This window comes from Pristis pectinata, chromosome 18 (genome assembly GCF_009764475.1).
Source record: "Pristis pectinata isolate sPriPec2 chromosome 18, sPriPec2.1.pri, whole genome shotgun sequence".
In the NCBI taxonomy this organism is placed as follows: Eukaryota; Metazoa; Chordata; class Chondrichthyes; order Rhinopristiformes; family Pristidae; genus Pristis; species Pristis pectinata.
Window position 1 is genome coordinate 29,550,269 of NC_067422.1, and position 17,200 is coordinate 29,567,468.

General features: G+C 40.2%; 1 protein-coding gene across 1 annotated transcript in view; it reads right to left on the bottom strand.

Annotated features, from left to right (window-relative positions):
• Positions 1-228: 228 nt before the first annotated feature.
• The window catches only part of LOC127580053 (dynein axonemal heavy chain 9-like), a 377,996-nt gene continuing 361,024 nt past the window's right edge, over positions 229-17,200 (bottom strand). The window contains exon 69 of the mRNA XM_052033209.1: positions 229-610. Within this exon, the coding sequence (XP_051889169.1) occupies positions 383-610 (228 nt within the window). The 3' untranslated portion in view covers positions 229-382. The remainder of the gene's footprint in view (positions 611-17,200) is intronic.

A 17,200-nucleotide genomic window follows, 5' to 3' on the forward strand; every position in this document is an offset into this window, starting at 1 on the left:
CTCATTAATTTCACAGTGTAAAATCAGCTGGGAACAAGATCCAAATGTGCATCTTATAAAAGTACCATATAAAAAGAGAATTAGAAATGGCTCTTTATTAGAAAAAAAGGCATTTCTGGTGATGTAACAAAATATACTTCTGTAGCATCAAGTTTATATTTCAGCATTATTCAAACTGAGAAATCACAAATAAAGTGCAATGTTTTATCCCTAGTATACAAAGCAATATTCTCTTAGTGGATTTTTATATTAAAAGAAACCTATTAATTGTTACACTAAAAGAAATCTATTAATCTTTACACTAAAATAAGTGATCTAGATTGGATTATATGAGTATTTTTCTGTCTAGTTATTCTATTAACGAATGTGCAAACTCTTCTGCTTAAACTTGCAGGAGGAGTGAAACTCCAGCCAGCACCCACTTGGATGGCTTTTCCTTGGTTTTCAAATTAAAAGTCCAGACAAAGGTTGGGCCTCGGAGACGTGTTTTGTAAACTGGACATGGATACACATTCCGAACATCCTGCTTGTCAACAGGAATAGCTTTGATGAAAATCACTGGCATTGTCGGGGTCAGTTCCTTCAAACGAGCATCTGTAATAATTCCAGCCTGTGGAGGAAAAAAAAGGTTAAAAATATGCAGCTCAGATATATTGCCCTATATAGCAAGTGAATACTGGTAAGAGTTAAATTGGATTTTCTGACAAATAAGCACATGAATCTGTTTTCTTGTTCAACAACCTCAGATCTTGAGAGAAGTAGACTGAAGTAGACCATTCTCTCCTTGGGTCTTTTCTAAAAAAAAATTCCTGTATTACAACAGTGACTACACTTCCAATACACCAAATTGGCTTTAAGAGCTTTGAGGCATGCTGAGGTCATGAAATGCACTCTTTAAATGCAATTTGAACTTGAACTTGATTTGTTTTTTTTTGTGCGATAATCTCTTCAGGAACAAGTGATCCTCCACTCCTGAAGGCATCATTCAGGCCAAGATTTATTCCATCAAAACTCTTAAGAAGTGATTCTTCACCCAAGACAGTTTGTAAGCATTTGCCTGGGAAATGGATTGCGCAGTGCTGAGCCACTGATAAGGTGACACATAACAGGCATAGCAGCACAGCTGAAGCGCATGGCATAAAAGGGATATTGATCGTATTGATATGAAATTGGATAATTAACAGACACCAGAGGGTCATGGTGAATGACTGGTTTTCAGATTGGAGGAAGGTGAATAGTGGCATTTCCCCAGGGTAAGTGTTAGGGCTTTTGCTTTTTTTTTAATGTATATTAATGACTTAGACTTGGGGGTGCAAGCAACAATTTCTAAATTTGCAAATGATACAAAACTTTCCAGTTTTGTATCAGTTGCCAGGGCTGTGAAGAAAATGATAGATTGCAGCAGGATGTAAAATAACTGGTGGAAAGGACAGATATGTGGCAGATGAAATTTAATGCAGAGAAATGTGAGGTGATAAGTTTTGATAGGAAGAATGAGGATAAGCAATGCACAATGGAAGTTACTGTTCTTAAAGGGGTTCAGGAATGGTGGGGGGGTGGGAAACGGATGGTATGTGTGCACAAATGACAAAGTGGCAGGGCAAGTTGAGAAAGTGATTCATAAGGAATACACAATTCAGGCCTTTATCAAAAGAGGCATATAGAACACTGGACTTGCCTTAACTGGAGAATAGTGTTCAATTCTGCTTGCCTCTTTATAGGAAGGATGAGAAGCTACCAGAGAGGGTCCAAAAAGATTTACAAATTGGATGTTTCCTAGGATGAAGAACTACACTTATAAGAATAAATTAGAGAGTTGTGCTATATTTTTTTTTTGAAAGGCTGAGGGAGGCATTCGATGAAATTACATAAAATGATTCTGAGTCTGGAAAGAGTGGATGGTGGGAGGCTGTTCCTGTTAGTGGAAAGGTTGAGGTCACCGGTATAAAATAAAGAAGAAAATTAGAGTGACATGGAGAAAATCTTTATTTTAATAAAGCATGTGACTAGACAGCCTGCAGCTCTGATAGAAGCAGGTTCCATTGCAGCCTTGAAGAGGGAACTGGGTAAATATGGTGAGGAAAAATTTGCAAGGCTACAGAGAAGTGATTAGGGGTTGTGGCCACTGAATTGCTCTGTTAGCAAACTCGTATGGACACAATGACATCCTTTGTGCTGTAACCATTCTATAAATCAATTAAGGCTGATTTTTACCATTTACTTTCTATCCTAACTGATGGATTGCTTTCAAATATAAACAACTTCATACAAAATGTTCAAACTAATGTGTGGTTGACATAGTTTCTCTTAAGCAGAGAGGTTCTGAAACGTTACAACTGTGCATCACTTGTGTATTATGGCCAAATATGTGCCTTATAATCAATGTAGCAATTTATTCCCAGATTTTAATTCTGTTTGTTTTCTGGTTAGTTGAACCTTTCTGAAATGATGGTTAGGCCCTAGCTAGAGTATTGTGGTCATTAGTTTTTGGAAAGTCTGCAAAGGAGGTTTACAAAAATAGCACTAGTTATAAAAGACTTCCGGTACATGGATCAAGCAGATCAACTGTGGTTGCTTTCGTCAGAGCAGGGAAGATAATTGGAAGATTTTCATGTGTTCAAAATCAGGAAGGATTTTGGTAGAGCAAATAAGGAGAAACTGTTTTCAATGGCAGAAGAGTCTTAAAACAGTCAATAATATTAAAGATATTTAGTTAAACAAGTAGAGGTAACGTGAAGAGAAAATACATATGCAATATGTTATGATTTGGAATATGTTGCCTGCAGGGTAGCATTAAGGTTGGATCCATAATAACTTCCAAATAAATTGTACTGTACTTACACAAAGATTATTATATTAGTAAGGGTATGAGGAACATGATTAAATTGAAGATTCTTTCAACAAGCCAACAGTCACAATAGGCTGTATGAGCAACCTTCAGAGTATCTATAACCGTTGGCTGAAATGGCAGCAACAACGATCAACAGGCTCTAAGTTTACCTTCCGGTACTTATAGTATTCAACTATGATGTGAGATTTTTCTCAAGGCTAAAAGTTCTGCATAGGAATCTCATATCTTAATTGAGCATATTGACTGATAGGAGGATCAATGTAAAGGTTTGTGGGACCCGACCTATGAGAGAATTGGTCATATTTATCACTAACAATGCCGATGTTTGCAATAACAGTGCATACATGGCCTCACAGTGAACTCAGTGCTGTAAATTAGGCAGCAAGCTCCTGTGAAAACATAAAGAGCATGTCCTCATCAATTCTGCATGGATTACTATTAAATCACCATCCACAGCGTACAGAACTCAGCTCTTTATTCTTCATAAGGAAGCTTTCAATTCTGTAACATCAAACCTAGCCAGAACTTTGTTCTCTAGTAATTCCTGGAAACTGGCATGGCCATACTAATAAAAAGCAGCAGGCTGACCTACTCATCGCCTGTCATACTGTGCATTAATAAAAGAATGCTTGATTGGTCGGGATCAAGTTGCATTGAGGGGGAATTGTTTTAATTGAGATATTTCATATCTCCTTGTTAATGATTCCAAGTCAATAAATTGAATTTTGGGTTACTGTAAAGCCTAGATTTCTCACACTAATAATCAACCACACCAATTAATTTGCCTGTCATGACATTAATCTTCCTGATGATTCAGTGGGTAGTTACGTTACATAACCCAGGAAACTCCAGGTTTGAGCCAAGTTACCGACCCCAGCTAAGGTGGCTATGGAAACCTTACACTTTGCAGGAAATCACCATTCAGTGAACTTTACATGTAGCCATCAGCTAAGGGTAGAACTGAATTCATCTGTATTATCCTCTCCCCTCAAATAGCCTTCCAACACTCACATTAAAGGTAATACTGATGTAGCTGATACTTCAGAGAGTGATCATTGCAGCTAAAGCCTTACAATTTATTCATGTCTTAAAGTGGAGAATTGTAGACAAAATTGGCAAAGGAGAAATAAACCATCTATACATACCTGTCAGAATAAATTTTCTTAGTCCTTGCCCTTGATGGGATACTTGCCAGCCATCAGGGCAAACTGAAAAATTGTGGCTGTTTGGAAAATCACAGGTACTGTTTAATTCTACCTACTGTAAAACTTTCTCTCTCACACACACCTGTGATTAAAAGAAATTGTACCCACTGTTTTAGGCACAGGAACATGTTCTCACATCAGTAATCAGCTCTTTCAGACCAGGTTGAAACCACAACTGCCAAAAGATAAAGTCATGGGAGTTCTTAAGGTGATGTGGCTGTAAATTCAACTCTCAACAATGGCTGCCAGATTAATATGCCAACAGTTTGTCAACAGTCCTAGTTTGTAGGAAATAAATGTATCTATGTTTCCCGTCAGCTGAAGAAATACCATTAGGCTTGCTTGTCCAGACTTTTTCTATCAAGGAATGAGGCACTGACATCAGTAGCTCACAGATAGTAAGCAGGATATTTTTTTTCTTGAGGTTAACACATTTAGATTTCATGGTATTTCTGAGCTAGTGCCAATATGGTTCAAGTTTATGCTTTGGATCATGACAAACATGATCTGGACTGAAATTAATCAAAGTCAGTTCACGGAAGACACATTGCTGGTTTAACACTGGTCATTCACCTCCATCATCTGGACTCAATCAATTGAAGGCTCCAATTTCTTGCAAAAAAACATAATTGTCCAATACAATAAGACTTTAGGAATATGATACAGCTCTCAGCACTGTGCACTATACATCTAACAATGCACTCATTAAGCAATGTCACTGCATGGCTCCTATAGGGATCAGGAAAAACCTCAGTTGGGCAAGATAAATTGAACGAAGTAGCCAAGATGCATATCTTGTGATTGAGATACTTAGTACTTGAACCTTGTAGAACTGTAGAAGTAACATAAAGTATCCCAAACTGATTAGCTATGAAAGATATAAATGCATTTAGGTGAAACTCAGCAGCATCTATGGAGAGGAAAAACTGAGTTAATGTCTCAGGTGGTTGGTGTTTCATCTGAATTATTATTTCAGATTTCCATTATCTGCTGTATTTTGGTTTTGCATCTAGATAATGCTAAATGAAGTGTTATGTACACAGTAATTTTTAGCATTTACAAGGCAAAAACAGAATCAAGGCAACCACTGCCCTGACAACAACTTTGAAACAAACATAAGACTTGTAGTTCCTGAGTCCTTCTAACCCACAACTCCAGAATGTAAAGACATCAAAGCTGAAATTAATCTTGGAAATCTGCATGAAATGGACAACTTCAATATCCTCAATCATTCAATGAGGTCAAAGTATTGTTTGTAAGTGCTGATCTGTCATTTACCTGTATTTTGTAAAGCATTTTCTACCATAATTGGTGTTTGTGCATAATAGTCACTTGTAGCTAGTCTGTTCTCTCTATTGAACAATGAGCTTTTTTTTAAAAACAGACATCAACAAGCTTACAGAAGCTTAGTGCAGAAATGGCAGTATAACAGCAGCACTGAAATCATGCTTTTACTAGTACACAATACAAGAATTACCCGTAAAATAGCACGTTAGTGTTACAAAACACCATGGCAGGATATAGAATTGGATAGCATGGCAACAAACTACAGCAGCCATAATGCAGGAGACGACACAAGTTACCAAAGCAAAACATGAATAGAACCTGCATGTGCTGTGGAACTAACTCATCCTAGACACAATTCCATACTTAACAATTGTATAAAGTGCTGGATTGCTAAGATCACTGTGTAAAGATTTTGTTTATATAAGTTACCACATTTGCAAAATCTCCTCAGAGTGCATTGTTTGCTTGCCCCAATGGGGCAGAGTACTATAAATGATGGTGAAATTAAAGGGTTTAATCCTGAAATAAATATAAGCCATATATGCATTTTGATATTGTCAGGTATAACTAATTAGTATCCTTCTATCAACTGGGGTTAAATCTTGCCAGTGCAATACATCAAAGCCAATTGATGTGTCACAGTTGGTGGACAGACAGCCCTTTCTGAAGCCATTAAAGATAGCTTGTTACTCAAATCATGCATCCTCGTGACTTGGGCACTGGGAAGCTAATAAAGACAAAAGATAATTGGAAGTATTTTCATTGAAATGTATCGGTTACAGTTCCTGATGTGTATCTCTTTAGCTCAGTGAAACCTTTTGAAGATGATCCATAGAGTTAGCTTGCCTGCCTTGAAAGATCAATATTCCCTATGTCACTTTCTCAGGAACAACTTGTGTGATAGTTTAAAGATTTTAGGGTCAGCCTTCCCTCAAGTATAATAGAAAGTTTCACCATGGAGTTAGAGGAAGCCAGTTGATCTTTGAATGTACAGAGAATGTTGAAAGTAATTAGAGTTAAAGTTTCAAGTAAAACAAACATTGTGGAAGTATTGTGGCGCAGCAGAACACTAAATGCACGTGGGGTCAACTAACAAGAAGAAATACAAAAGAAAGGTAAGGCTGAGGTGTTGCAGGTTCACTTTGAGGTGCAGAGCTCCCAAAGCCACAATAACCAGATATTCCATGAGAGAATTTATTCTCATATTTTAAAAAAAACATAGCTTTAACATGGGAAACATGATGTGGACATACTAAATAAATCCTATGAATTTAACATTGCTAAGTCTGCACTGTAGTCACGGATAGTGAATAACACACAGACTGTTGCTAGGCAAAACCCAGCTTTGATCAGTGATGGTTTGACATCAAATCTAACTTTCATCTACTGCTGCAAACCATCTATGCTGACATATTACAATATTTCTGTATGAACTTTAATTTGATATTAGATATCCCTTTTCTTTTACTGGTATAACTGATACACAAACCTTGCAAACATACTAATTATTTTATAGCAGGGGTAACATGTTAAACAGGTGATGCATCTCTTATTCTAAGTAAGATGGACCTCATTTCTCATCTGTGGTGCTGGGTAAGTTAAGTTATGGGCTAAAAATTGCCTTTTAATGGCATTACAGCAGCAGCATAGCTCACCTCAATGTGGTTTGTGAAAGTTATACAAACATCAGAAACTTTAATTGTGAGGATCAGAGTGTGTTCATGTCTCCCTGTATAACACTGCCCTGAAATATCACGTACATATCAGGGGCAACTTACAGACTGATTAATCTACCAACTCTCACACCTTTGTGGGAGGAAACTGGAGCACCCAGAGGAAACCCACCCAATCACAGGAAGAACATGCACACTGGAGGTCAGAATTGAAGCCGGATTGCTGGAGACGTGAAGTGGCAGCTCTACGAACTGTGGCGTCCCAAATGCAGTGATCTCTCTCGATGTGTTGCAGATTCTCATAGCTGATGGCAGTTAGTCTGATGGGAGGAATCTCTGAAGCCAACCCTTGAAATGAGCTACACCACAATGCAAGAAATGCTCCTCCAACTATTGGTGAGTGCTGCTACTGAATGAACAGATGTTGCAATGAAAGGAAACACATAGGAGTGTATCCTCATGGGGTCAAAGTGATGTGGACAGGCTGACAAGAAACAGTATGCATAGGTGGCATGTTTTCTTTTGTGTATTGGGGCCAGGAAGAACCCTCCAGGTTTGCATTTGGGGATTATTAGCCATAGACATCAATATGAAGACTGTTCATGACTGCCCGCACATGTAGGCATTTGCCTGTTCCCACCCTGCCAGTTCCTGTGAAGGAAAAGTAGGTGAAGTCCTCTCTCCCTAAATATAGGTTTGAGGTGACTTCCATAATGGAACAACGGGCAGGAATTGTGAGATATGGCAGAGATCAGCAGTTGCAGCCTGGAACCATTCTGAGGCAGGGAAGAAGTGTAACTTTGACCTTGACACCACAAACAAAGCAGTCCAGGCACACTTGAGGCCATGTTTGAGCTTGCACTAGATGTTTTAGAATGGGATTTACAACGTCTCGGACTTCAAATAGGATGCGTCAAACCTGGTTATTCTGAGAGTAAATATGAGTAGACAGCATGGAGCACAATCCCACCACGTACTTTCACAGAGTGTGAAACTCAGGATTTTGTTGAGTGAGGAAGTTTGTTGTTAAGGGGAAAAGAGTTACTGTGTTTATATTTTAAAGAAACATCAGGATTGGATTAATATGAAGCATCAGTGACAGCAAACCAAATCAAAATTGTGAAATGTGGGAAAGAAATCAAAGTAAAGACATCACAGACAGAGAGGAAAATAGCTGACAGGTGAGCACATTTTCTCCATGTCAAACTGTTCATGCTAAATTATAAGAGTAACAAAAAAAAGTACTTTATAGTTGGATTATTAACTATGAAAAATATGATTAACATTTTCAATAACCAGTTGGAGAGTGTAATTATTCACCAAATAAATAATGATGGATATGGTAGGGAGGCAATGCGGTGCAGCCTTCGCATGTGGGAATTAGTGGAATTCACTGTGATCCACAGCAGCCAGATCTGCAGCGAGCGTCAACAGCTTGAAGAACTTTGGATCAAAGTCAATGAGCTGGAGTCTGAGTTTTGGACACTGTACCTCATTAGGGGAGGTGGTTACCTGGACATTTTGTTCTTGGGGCAATCACACCTGTTAGGTCCAGCACTCTAGGATTGGGCAGTAGGTGACTATCAGTGAGATGCACATGGGAATCCACAAGGCAGTATTTGAATAGGAGCCTCAGCCCTCTGCCAGTAGGCACTGCTGGCACAGAGGGCCATTCGACTCAGAGTGTAAAGGAATGTAGTAGTAATAAAGTATAGTTGGGGGGGGGGGGGTGGGATAGATATTGTTCTCTGCAGCCATGAATGTGAGTACCAAGGGCTATTATCGCTTGCTCAGAATTAAGGATATCTCTTTGGGGCAGGCACAGAACTTGGAGTGGGAAGGGAAAGATCCAATTTCTTTGGTCCATGTACGTACCAATGACACAGGTCAAACTAAGAAGTGGTTCTAAAATAAAATAAAAGGAACTATAAATGTAATAACCTCAATCTAAACAATGTGAAAATTGGCATGGGGATTAACAAGATCAGGGAGTTAAGTATGTCATCCAAAAATTGATGCAGGAGAAGTGGGTTTGAATTTGTGATGTACTGCTGCCATTGCTGGGTAAAGAAAAGCTGTTTTGTTAGGACAACCGACGCTTGAACTGTCTCAACAAATCAAATAACGAAGGCTATGCATGGGGTTTTAACCTAAATAGTGAGGATGAGGATTCTGGTGAGGAGAACTTTAGAAAGTAAGAGAGAAAGGACAATGTGATGAAGCACAGCAGTGAAACAGTAATGATGACCAGTGTGACAGGAAGGAGCAGACCTTGGAAACACAAGAGTACACCTGCAGACAGAGTTAGTAAAATGAAAATGATAAAAAGACAAAATTAAAGTTTGCTTATCTCTGTGTGTGCAGCAATAACAACAGGAGAAATGAATTGGTGGCACAATAGAAATAAATGAGTACGATCCGATAGTGGTGTAATTCCAAGGAATTGGACGTTTCAGGTGGAAAGGCAAAGATGACAAGCAGGCAGGGTAGTTTTGTTAAGAAAAGTTAAGATTATGTGTGGAGGGACAGAGGGATCTTGGGGCCCACGTCCATAGATCCCTCAAGGTTGTCGCGTAGGTTGATAGGGTTGTTAAGGCAGTGTATGGTATGTTGGCCTTCATTAGTCGGAGTATTAAGTTCAAGAGCTGCAAGGTAATGATGCAGCTCTATAGAACTCTGGTTAGACCACACTTGGAGTATTGTGTTCAGTTCTGATCACCTCATTATAGCAAGGTTGTGGAAGCTTAAGAGAGGGTGCAAAGGAGATTTACCAGGATGCTGCCTGGATTGGAGAGCATGTCTTATGAGGATAGGTTGAGTGAGTTAGGGCTTTTCTCTCTGGAGAGGAGGAGTATGAGAGGTGACTTGATAGAGGTGTACAAGATGATAAGAGGTATAGATCGAGTGGACAGTCAGAGACTTTTTCCCAGGGTGAAAATGGCTAACACAAGGGGGCATAATTTTAAGGTGATTGGAGGAAGGTATAAGGGGGATGACAGAGTTAAGTTTTTACAAAAAGAGCGGTGTGTGCATGGAACACACTGCTGGCAGAGGTTGTGGGGGCAGATACATTAGGGACATTTAAGAGACTCTTAGATAGCCACATGAATGATAGAGAAATGGAAGGCTATGTGGGAGGAAAGGGTTAGATAGATCTTAGAGCAGCATAAAATGTTAGCACAACATTGTGGGCCAAAGGGCCTGTACTGTGCTGTAGTGTTCTATGTTCTATCAGTACACTAGTGTGAAATGTTGTTGGCTCAGCTGATCAAGATGCAGGATCCTTCTGGGTCTAGATAAGAAATAGCAAGGGGAAGAAGTCACCACTGGGAGCAATCTATAAGCCCCTAAATGTAGCACACTATAGCACAGAGTATAAGTCAATAAATAATGGGGCTTGAAAGAAAGATATTGCAATAATAATGGGCATCTTTAATCTTCATATAGATTGACAATCAAATTGACAAAGGTAGCCTTGAGAATGAGCTCAGTGTATTTGGGGCAGTTTCTAAGGATCCAGCCAGGGAACATTTTGTTTTATTTGATGATGTCTTAATTAATGATCTCTTAAATGATCCTCCAGTTTTCATGTTCGGTTTGAGAATGAGAAAATTGGGTTGGAAACTGGTCTTTCAAACTTAGATAAAGGCAATTACTAAGATATAAAGGCAGACTTGAGCACAATGAATTGGGAAAAGAGATTTAAAAGGCAAACATAATTTTACTGAACAGCAAAGCAGGCTCAAGGGCCTGTATGACCATCTGCACTTCTTATTTCTTATCTTCTTACATACCTGTCATTTTTCAGACCAGTGAGGTTTCACTGCAGATAATTTTGCACTACTGTTGCTGTTATTTGTTGGGAATTCTGAGCTGGAGAAAAGTGCTGGGGCAAATGAAAAGCCTGCCAAATATTCAGGGATGAATTTCTCGACATGTGTTAAGACATCCAGAAATATGTGTAAATTGTTCTCTTTGATTAAGCCAATTTACAACGGTACTGCATTGATATTATTTGGTGGTATAAATAACATTCAAGGCCAACATCACTGATGTACGTCAATAGATGTCGGTCAATTTGAAAAGGGTTTTGAAGTGTCAGATATTGTAAGCTCCATTCTAAAATTCCTATTGCAGATAAAATGCCAAAAAGGAAGATATAGAGTCAGACAGGGTCAGGGAGTTGTACAGCACAGAAAGAGGCCTTTCAGCCCACTATGTTCACACTGACTTTCAAGTACCCATCTATAGTGATCCCATTTATGAGTCTTCTATGCCTTGGAGTTTCAAGGGCTCTCTAACCCTCTTCAAATAGTATGTTACAGATTGAAAATGTATTTCTTACATATGGTGAGAGGATGTGCATTTATATTTATATAGTATTTCAACATGGGGCGGTGCAGTGGCCCAGTTAGCAGAGCTACTGTCTCAAAGTGTCAGTAACTCAGCTTCAATCCTGATCTTGGGTGCTGTCTGTGAGGAGTTTGCACATTCTCCCTGTGACCACGGGTGCTCTGGTTTCCTCCCACATCCCAAAGACATGCAAGTTAGCAGATGAATTGGCTGCTGTAAATTGTCCCTAATTTGGAGATGACTGGTAGAATATGTGAGAATACAAAATGGAACTAATGTAGGATTAGTGTAAGTGGGTGCTTGATGGTCAGTGCCATCTCGTTCGGACCTGTTTCCATGCTGCACCTTGCGATGGCTCAATGACTATCATATTCCAGTAGGTGGACAAGCTGATATTTAAGAACGTCATTGCCTGACAACTTTGATCAGATGCTTCTAGCATATATTAATTCGAAAAAAGCAGACACTATATCACTTATCACTTAAATCTGCTGAATTAGTTTCATAACCCAAGTTCCTGTAAAATCTATTAAATCAAATTGCAGGTTAAGTTTAAAAAGTCAGGGTTTTTAAACTTGTTTTATGGTCGATACAGTCTAATTTTAGTGAGCTGACCTAGTTTTTTCTTGCACCATTGATGACAGCCTGCAGTAGGACAGCACTGCATTTCACTCTAAATATTCAGTGAAAAATTGGAATCAGTGAATGGAGGAAACACTTTGATACTTTCTGGAAATTGTCATGCCAGAAAAGTCTTACATTCGACAACCCCTGGAAAAGTGACCCATTAATTTGACCTGTGTCTATTGACTATAAAGCAGGCAGAACCCCAACTCCATGCTGCCTACTCACTTAAGTGACTTCAGCATCTAGTCAATGCTGACTGCACTATTCCTTGGCTGGGTATATCAGAAGACAGGGACTATCTCATTGAAGTAAGCCTGCACTTCTAAAGGGGAGGACCACTTTGCCTGGAGAAGATGCTAGGAGACATCCAGAAAGTTGGAAACACTGAAGAACAACACAACATGGGAGAGGTATGGGCAACAAGGATTGCAGACGGAGTTTTTGGTGGAAGAGGTACAAAAGAGCAGAGCAGACCAGGGAGCTTTCTAGGCAGATAGCAATGGAAATAAATGGTGAATTAGGTCAGATGTCAAGCCCAGAAGAAACAAATAATTCTAAGAGAAGTTCCATGATCTCAAGTAACCGGTCATAATGAGTGAATAATCTCCAAACGCCATATCCAACAAGAGCTCCAACAGCCTCAAAACACTGTTCAATTTAGCAAAGCCCCATCACTTTTGCCGCAATAATCCACATCAAACAGGACTCCAACCAAACATTCATTTCCTTCGATCATCCTCTCACCCTTGACATTGTGTAAGCTTCAGACCCATAATTTACATGCACATAGATTTGCCAGCATTGTATTCCACCTAATAAGGGACAGCCTCTGGCTGGGGCTTGTGGTGGCTGAGGGCACAACAAGCCATACTGTTAACGGGAGATCCTGGGAGAAGAATAGCATCAATGAGCCAAGCTGTAATTGCGGACAAATGAAATGAGCTTACACGAATGAAAGAGGAAAAAGAAATACAAGACAGGATATCCCATTTCTGGAATCTGGCCATTTTTCCAAATTGCAGTTCCCATAGTGTGTGCTATAACATTCAGTAAAACCCTTAAGGCAATGATGAAGGCTTACTGAAAAAAACTCTTTAAAAAGCTGAATGATTTCTTTTTTGAAGGCAGCTGTTCCCATCATTCTCTGAGGCAAATTCCCTAGATTGCACTTCCAGACAGATTTCCTACCTATACATGCTCAGTAACCATTGCACTGCACACCATCAGCTTCATCTGGAAATCCCTCAAGCTCACACACACATTATTATCTCTAATGAGAATAAAATCTGGGAGGGGAACATAGCAGGGACACTAATTCAAAATTTCTCACATCTCGTTTTGCCTGTACCAGCCCTTTTAAAGTATTCTTTGAAACTGCAGTCAATGCACTGGAGAGTGTTCTTGAGTACTGTATCCTAGTGTAATTCAATGGGCAACCTGAATCCTCCAGTACTGTACCCCAGAGTTATACAGTGACAGATCTGTACCCACCTGTACGTATCCCAGTGATGTAGTGACAGACCCATCATTCTTGCAATCATAACATTACCTTGGTCTCGTTTTCATTTCAGAAAAGCCAAGAACTGTAATCAGGCCAAGCAGTGGAGAAAAGAAAGAAGAGTGATATTGAAGACACCCACTCACTTGATTTCACACTGTCAGCCAGCAATGCAGATACTGTATATGAGCTTAATTCAGAGAATAACATGGAGGTGGGATCTGTACATTGTGAGACACCAAGCAAAAGTGTCCTACAGCCAAGTCAGCAGGCAGGGGTTAATGCCAGTTCACTTGGGATAGAAAATGTGCACGAATTCCGCAGCCAATGATTCAGGTGAGTACTTAGGTGGAGCAGGCTCCAATGAAGCGGAAGGAATGATTAATGAAATGGTTGGTGAAAGCCTCCTGAACATAATCCTAAGGATTATGGAGTAGTTTTGTACCAGCTGCGTATGTGACTTTGTCCAGAGCTTGGAGATCATCACCTCCACCATGGACATCTTGTTAATACCACCCACACACTTGTGGACTCAACTACGACACACAGTCTATTAGCCACAATGTTGCATCTTTCACTGCATACAAACAACATCCAAGTGAAAGCTTGGACTGCTGTCATTACAAGCCAAGGATCATCGTATGTATTAGAGATTTCAGAGTCTTGTGGTATTACAGTAATTTATCCTCCCACACATTACCTGGTTTGCTGGTGTACAGTGGCTCCACAGAACACAAATTGACTGCATGAACAACAACATTGGTCCTTCACTGCCAGTAGACTTGCTGACAGGCAGCCAGTCTGAACCATTGCCACCCAAACAGAGATGGTGTATGTTACAGCTACTCTTTCTAGGCCCAGACATACACAAAGCCATCTGCAGTCTCCTTCAATGGCTGCCAGCAGCCTTTCAGAACACCATGCAGCAGCTGTTGTGGTAGCATTGTGTAGGAGCACAAAGGCACACAGAAGATGGCCATTCAGGCTAGGTACTGGAATAATTTGTTTTTGTGACATGATTTAAGTTATGAATTTGGTTTGGAATGTTTATTTTCTGGACAAGCATGTGTTGTCACTGGGAGAAGGAACTGCATATGAGTTGGGAATTAAGGTTGCTGATACTAATACTTCTCAGGCAAGTTAATCACAGATTGTGGTGCACCAAGGGGCTATCTAGGCTGCCCTCTCCCATCTTCCTTATCTAGTAGTTGTTTGATGGTGAGGTTGTGCACCATGCAGCAGACCACCATATATTCATCTATCCACTCTGCTGAGTCCTTCCCTGGTTACAATGGGGGAAGGCAAGTTGCAGAATTTGCTGTGTCAGGTTTTGTGCAGAAACGTGGCTTTCATTGTATCTATATGTGTGTGGGTGCCTTGTACATCGAAGACAAGAGCCACATAGTCAGCAAATAGCCTTTGTTGCCCAGCAGACATCTTTTGGTTTGCCCTGATGGCTCAAATGAAACTAGCATAGTACGGTGCCACAGAGTGAGGTCACCACGACTGTTGCCAGTATACTGGGACTGAACTGCTGGTTCACTCAAGTCACTCGCCAGCTGGATACTGAGGGAGTGGAATGCCTTTCAGTTTTGATATGAGACAGAATTGACATTTGGCATTTACAAGCAGAAGTGTGGGTGGTGTTAATGATACACTCTGCCTTGAAAAACCATGTGCTTTCTCTGCTTACTAATCACTGGAAATGGTAGCTTGAACTACCTGCCTTACAATACAAAATGGCAAACCGCAAACAGTTACAAACATCTCCAGCTCCATCCTGAAAGTATTAAAGTTTACCGTAATAGTTACTTTGACAGTTAAAGGCAGTGCAGTCCTTGCCCTGCTCTGAGGTTGCATGTGTGGCTTGAATCAATGGCAGATTCCAATGTGCATGTCCTTGCTGAAGCATGTTGTTCCTCACAGAGCTTCAGATAAGGGAATGACCCTGAAAATCAAGTTTTAATTTTAAGTCGTGAGATTCCTTCTCCCCTTTCCTCTTCAAGAGGTGTGTCCTTCTCTGCAAGGCCTGTGCTCCTTGTACCGGAGATAATGCGCTGCAAGGGACTTGCAATGCAAGAGATAATTCACTGTGCATCTGTGTCTGTACAGACATCTTTCAGTCAGCGAAATGTCCTCTAGTACTCGTCGCATTACTTGTAAACTTCTACAGTAAAGCAACAGAAGAAAATAGTGGAATTACGTCATACTTCAATGGTGCTGAGGTCGAGAGGGTTGAGACCTTCAGGTTCCTGGGAGTGAACATCACCAACAACCTGTCCTGGTCAAATCACGTAGATGCCACAGCCAAGAAAGCTCACCAGTGCCTCTACTTCCTCAGGAGGCTAAAGAAATTTGGTTTGTCCCCCTTGACTCTCACCAACTTTTACCAATGCATCATTAGAAAGCATCTTATCTGGAATATATCATGACTTGATACGGCAACTGCTCTGCCCAGGACCGCAAGAAGCTGCAGAGAGTTGTGGACACAGCCCAGCTCATCACGGACACCAGCCTCCCCTCCTTGGACTCTGTCTTTACCTCTCGTTGTCTTGGTGTAGCAGCCAGCATAATCAAAGACCCCACCCACCCGGGACATTCTCTCTTCTCTCCTCTTCCATCGGGTAGAAGATACAGGAGCCTGAGGGCACGTACCACCAGACTTAAGGACAGCTTCTACCCCACTGTGATACGACTATTGAACGGTTCCCTTATACAATGAGTTGACCTCACGTCACTTGTTGTGACCTTGCACCTTATTGCACTGCACTTTCTCTGTAGCTGTGTCACTTTACTCTGTACTGTTACTGTTTTTACCTGTACTACATCAATGTAACTGCACTGTGTAATGAAATGACCTGTACGATCGGTTTGTAAGACAAGCTTTTCACTGTATCTCGGTACAAGTGACAATAATAAACCAATACCAGTACTTAATAGGCCAGGAATTTCAGCAATGGCAGTATCAGTAATGGCTCTGATTTCCACTCACGATCCTTTATGATACCACACAAATTTGTGTAGCAGCAAGATTGTTAAGAAGCTAATCAATAATGTACTGCAGAAAAATCTGCTGACACACACGCAGGTTCCATGTTAATACAATGTAGGCTGCATTCAAATTGCCTTCATTATTCAAACTGCAGAGCTTTCAACCAATCCCAGATGAGTAACTGTCCCATAAATGTCAGCCGTTCTTCCCTTGATGTGATCTTAGCATTTTTTAATGCCAAAGGTGACCTACTGGGATAATTATTTTTTTCAAAATGGCACACAACTGTCTCTCAGGGAGGTTTAAGTCAGATCTAATACAACAAATTACAATTGGCTAATCAATTGGGTGGATAAAAAGAAAATTAAACTTAACATTGAGAAAGCTGCATTTTAGGGTGTTCCTGTTGACAAAGCTTTACTTTCATCATATCTACCTTCACTGTCCACTCCTCTCTTCCACTTGCTAACTGTATCCCTGTTTTTGTATACATTCATATTAGTTATTATTTTCTCTGTTGTTTTGATGAAAGGCAATGGGTCTCCACCTTTGTCACATACTGTAAATCAGAAGCTGATCGGATCAAAAGGATGTGGTTGGGAATCTCTTTGATCTGTGAAGGTAAGTGGGGTTTCACTCTGAGGTTGAGAAGCAGATTTATTGGGAATGATTTTCACCTTCACTGCCTAACAGAACAGATACGTCACTAGTTTT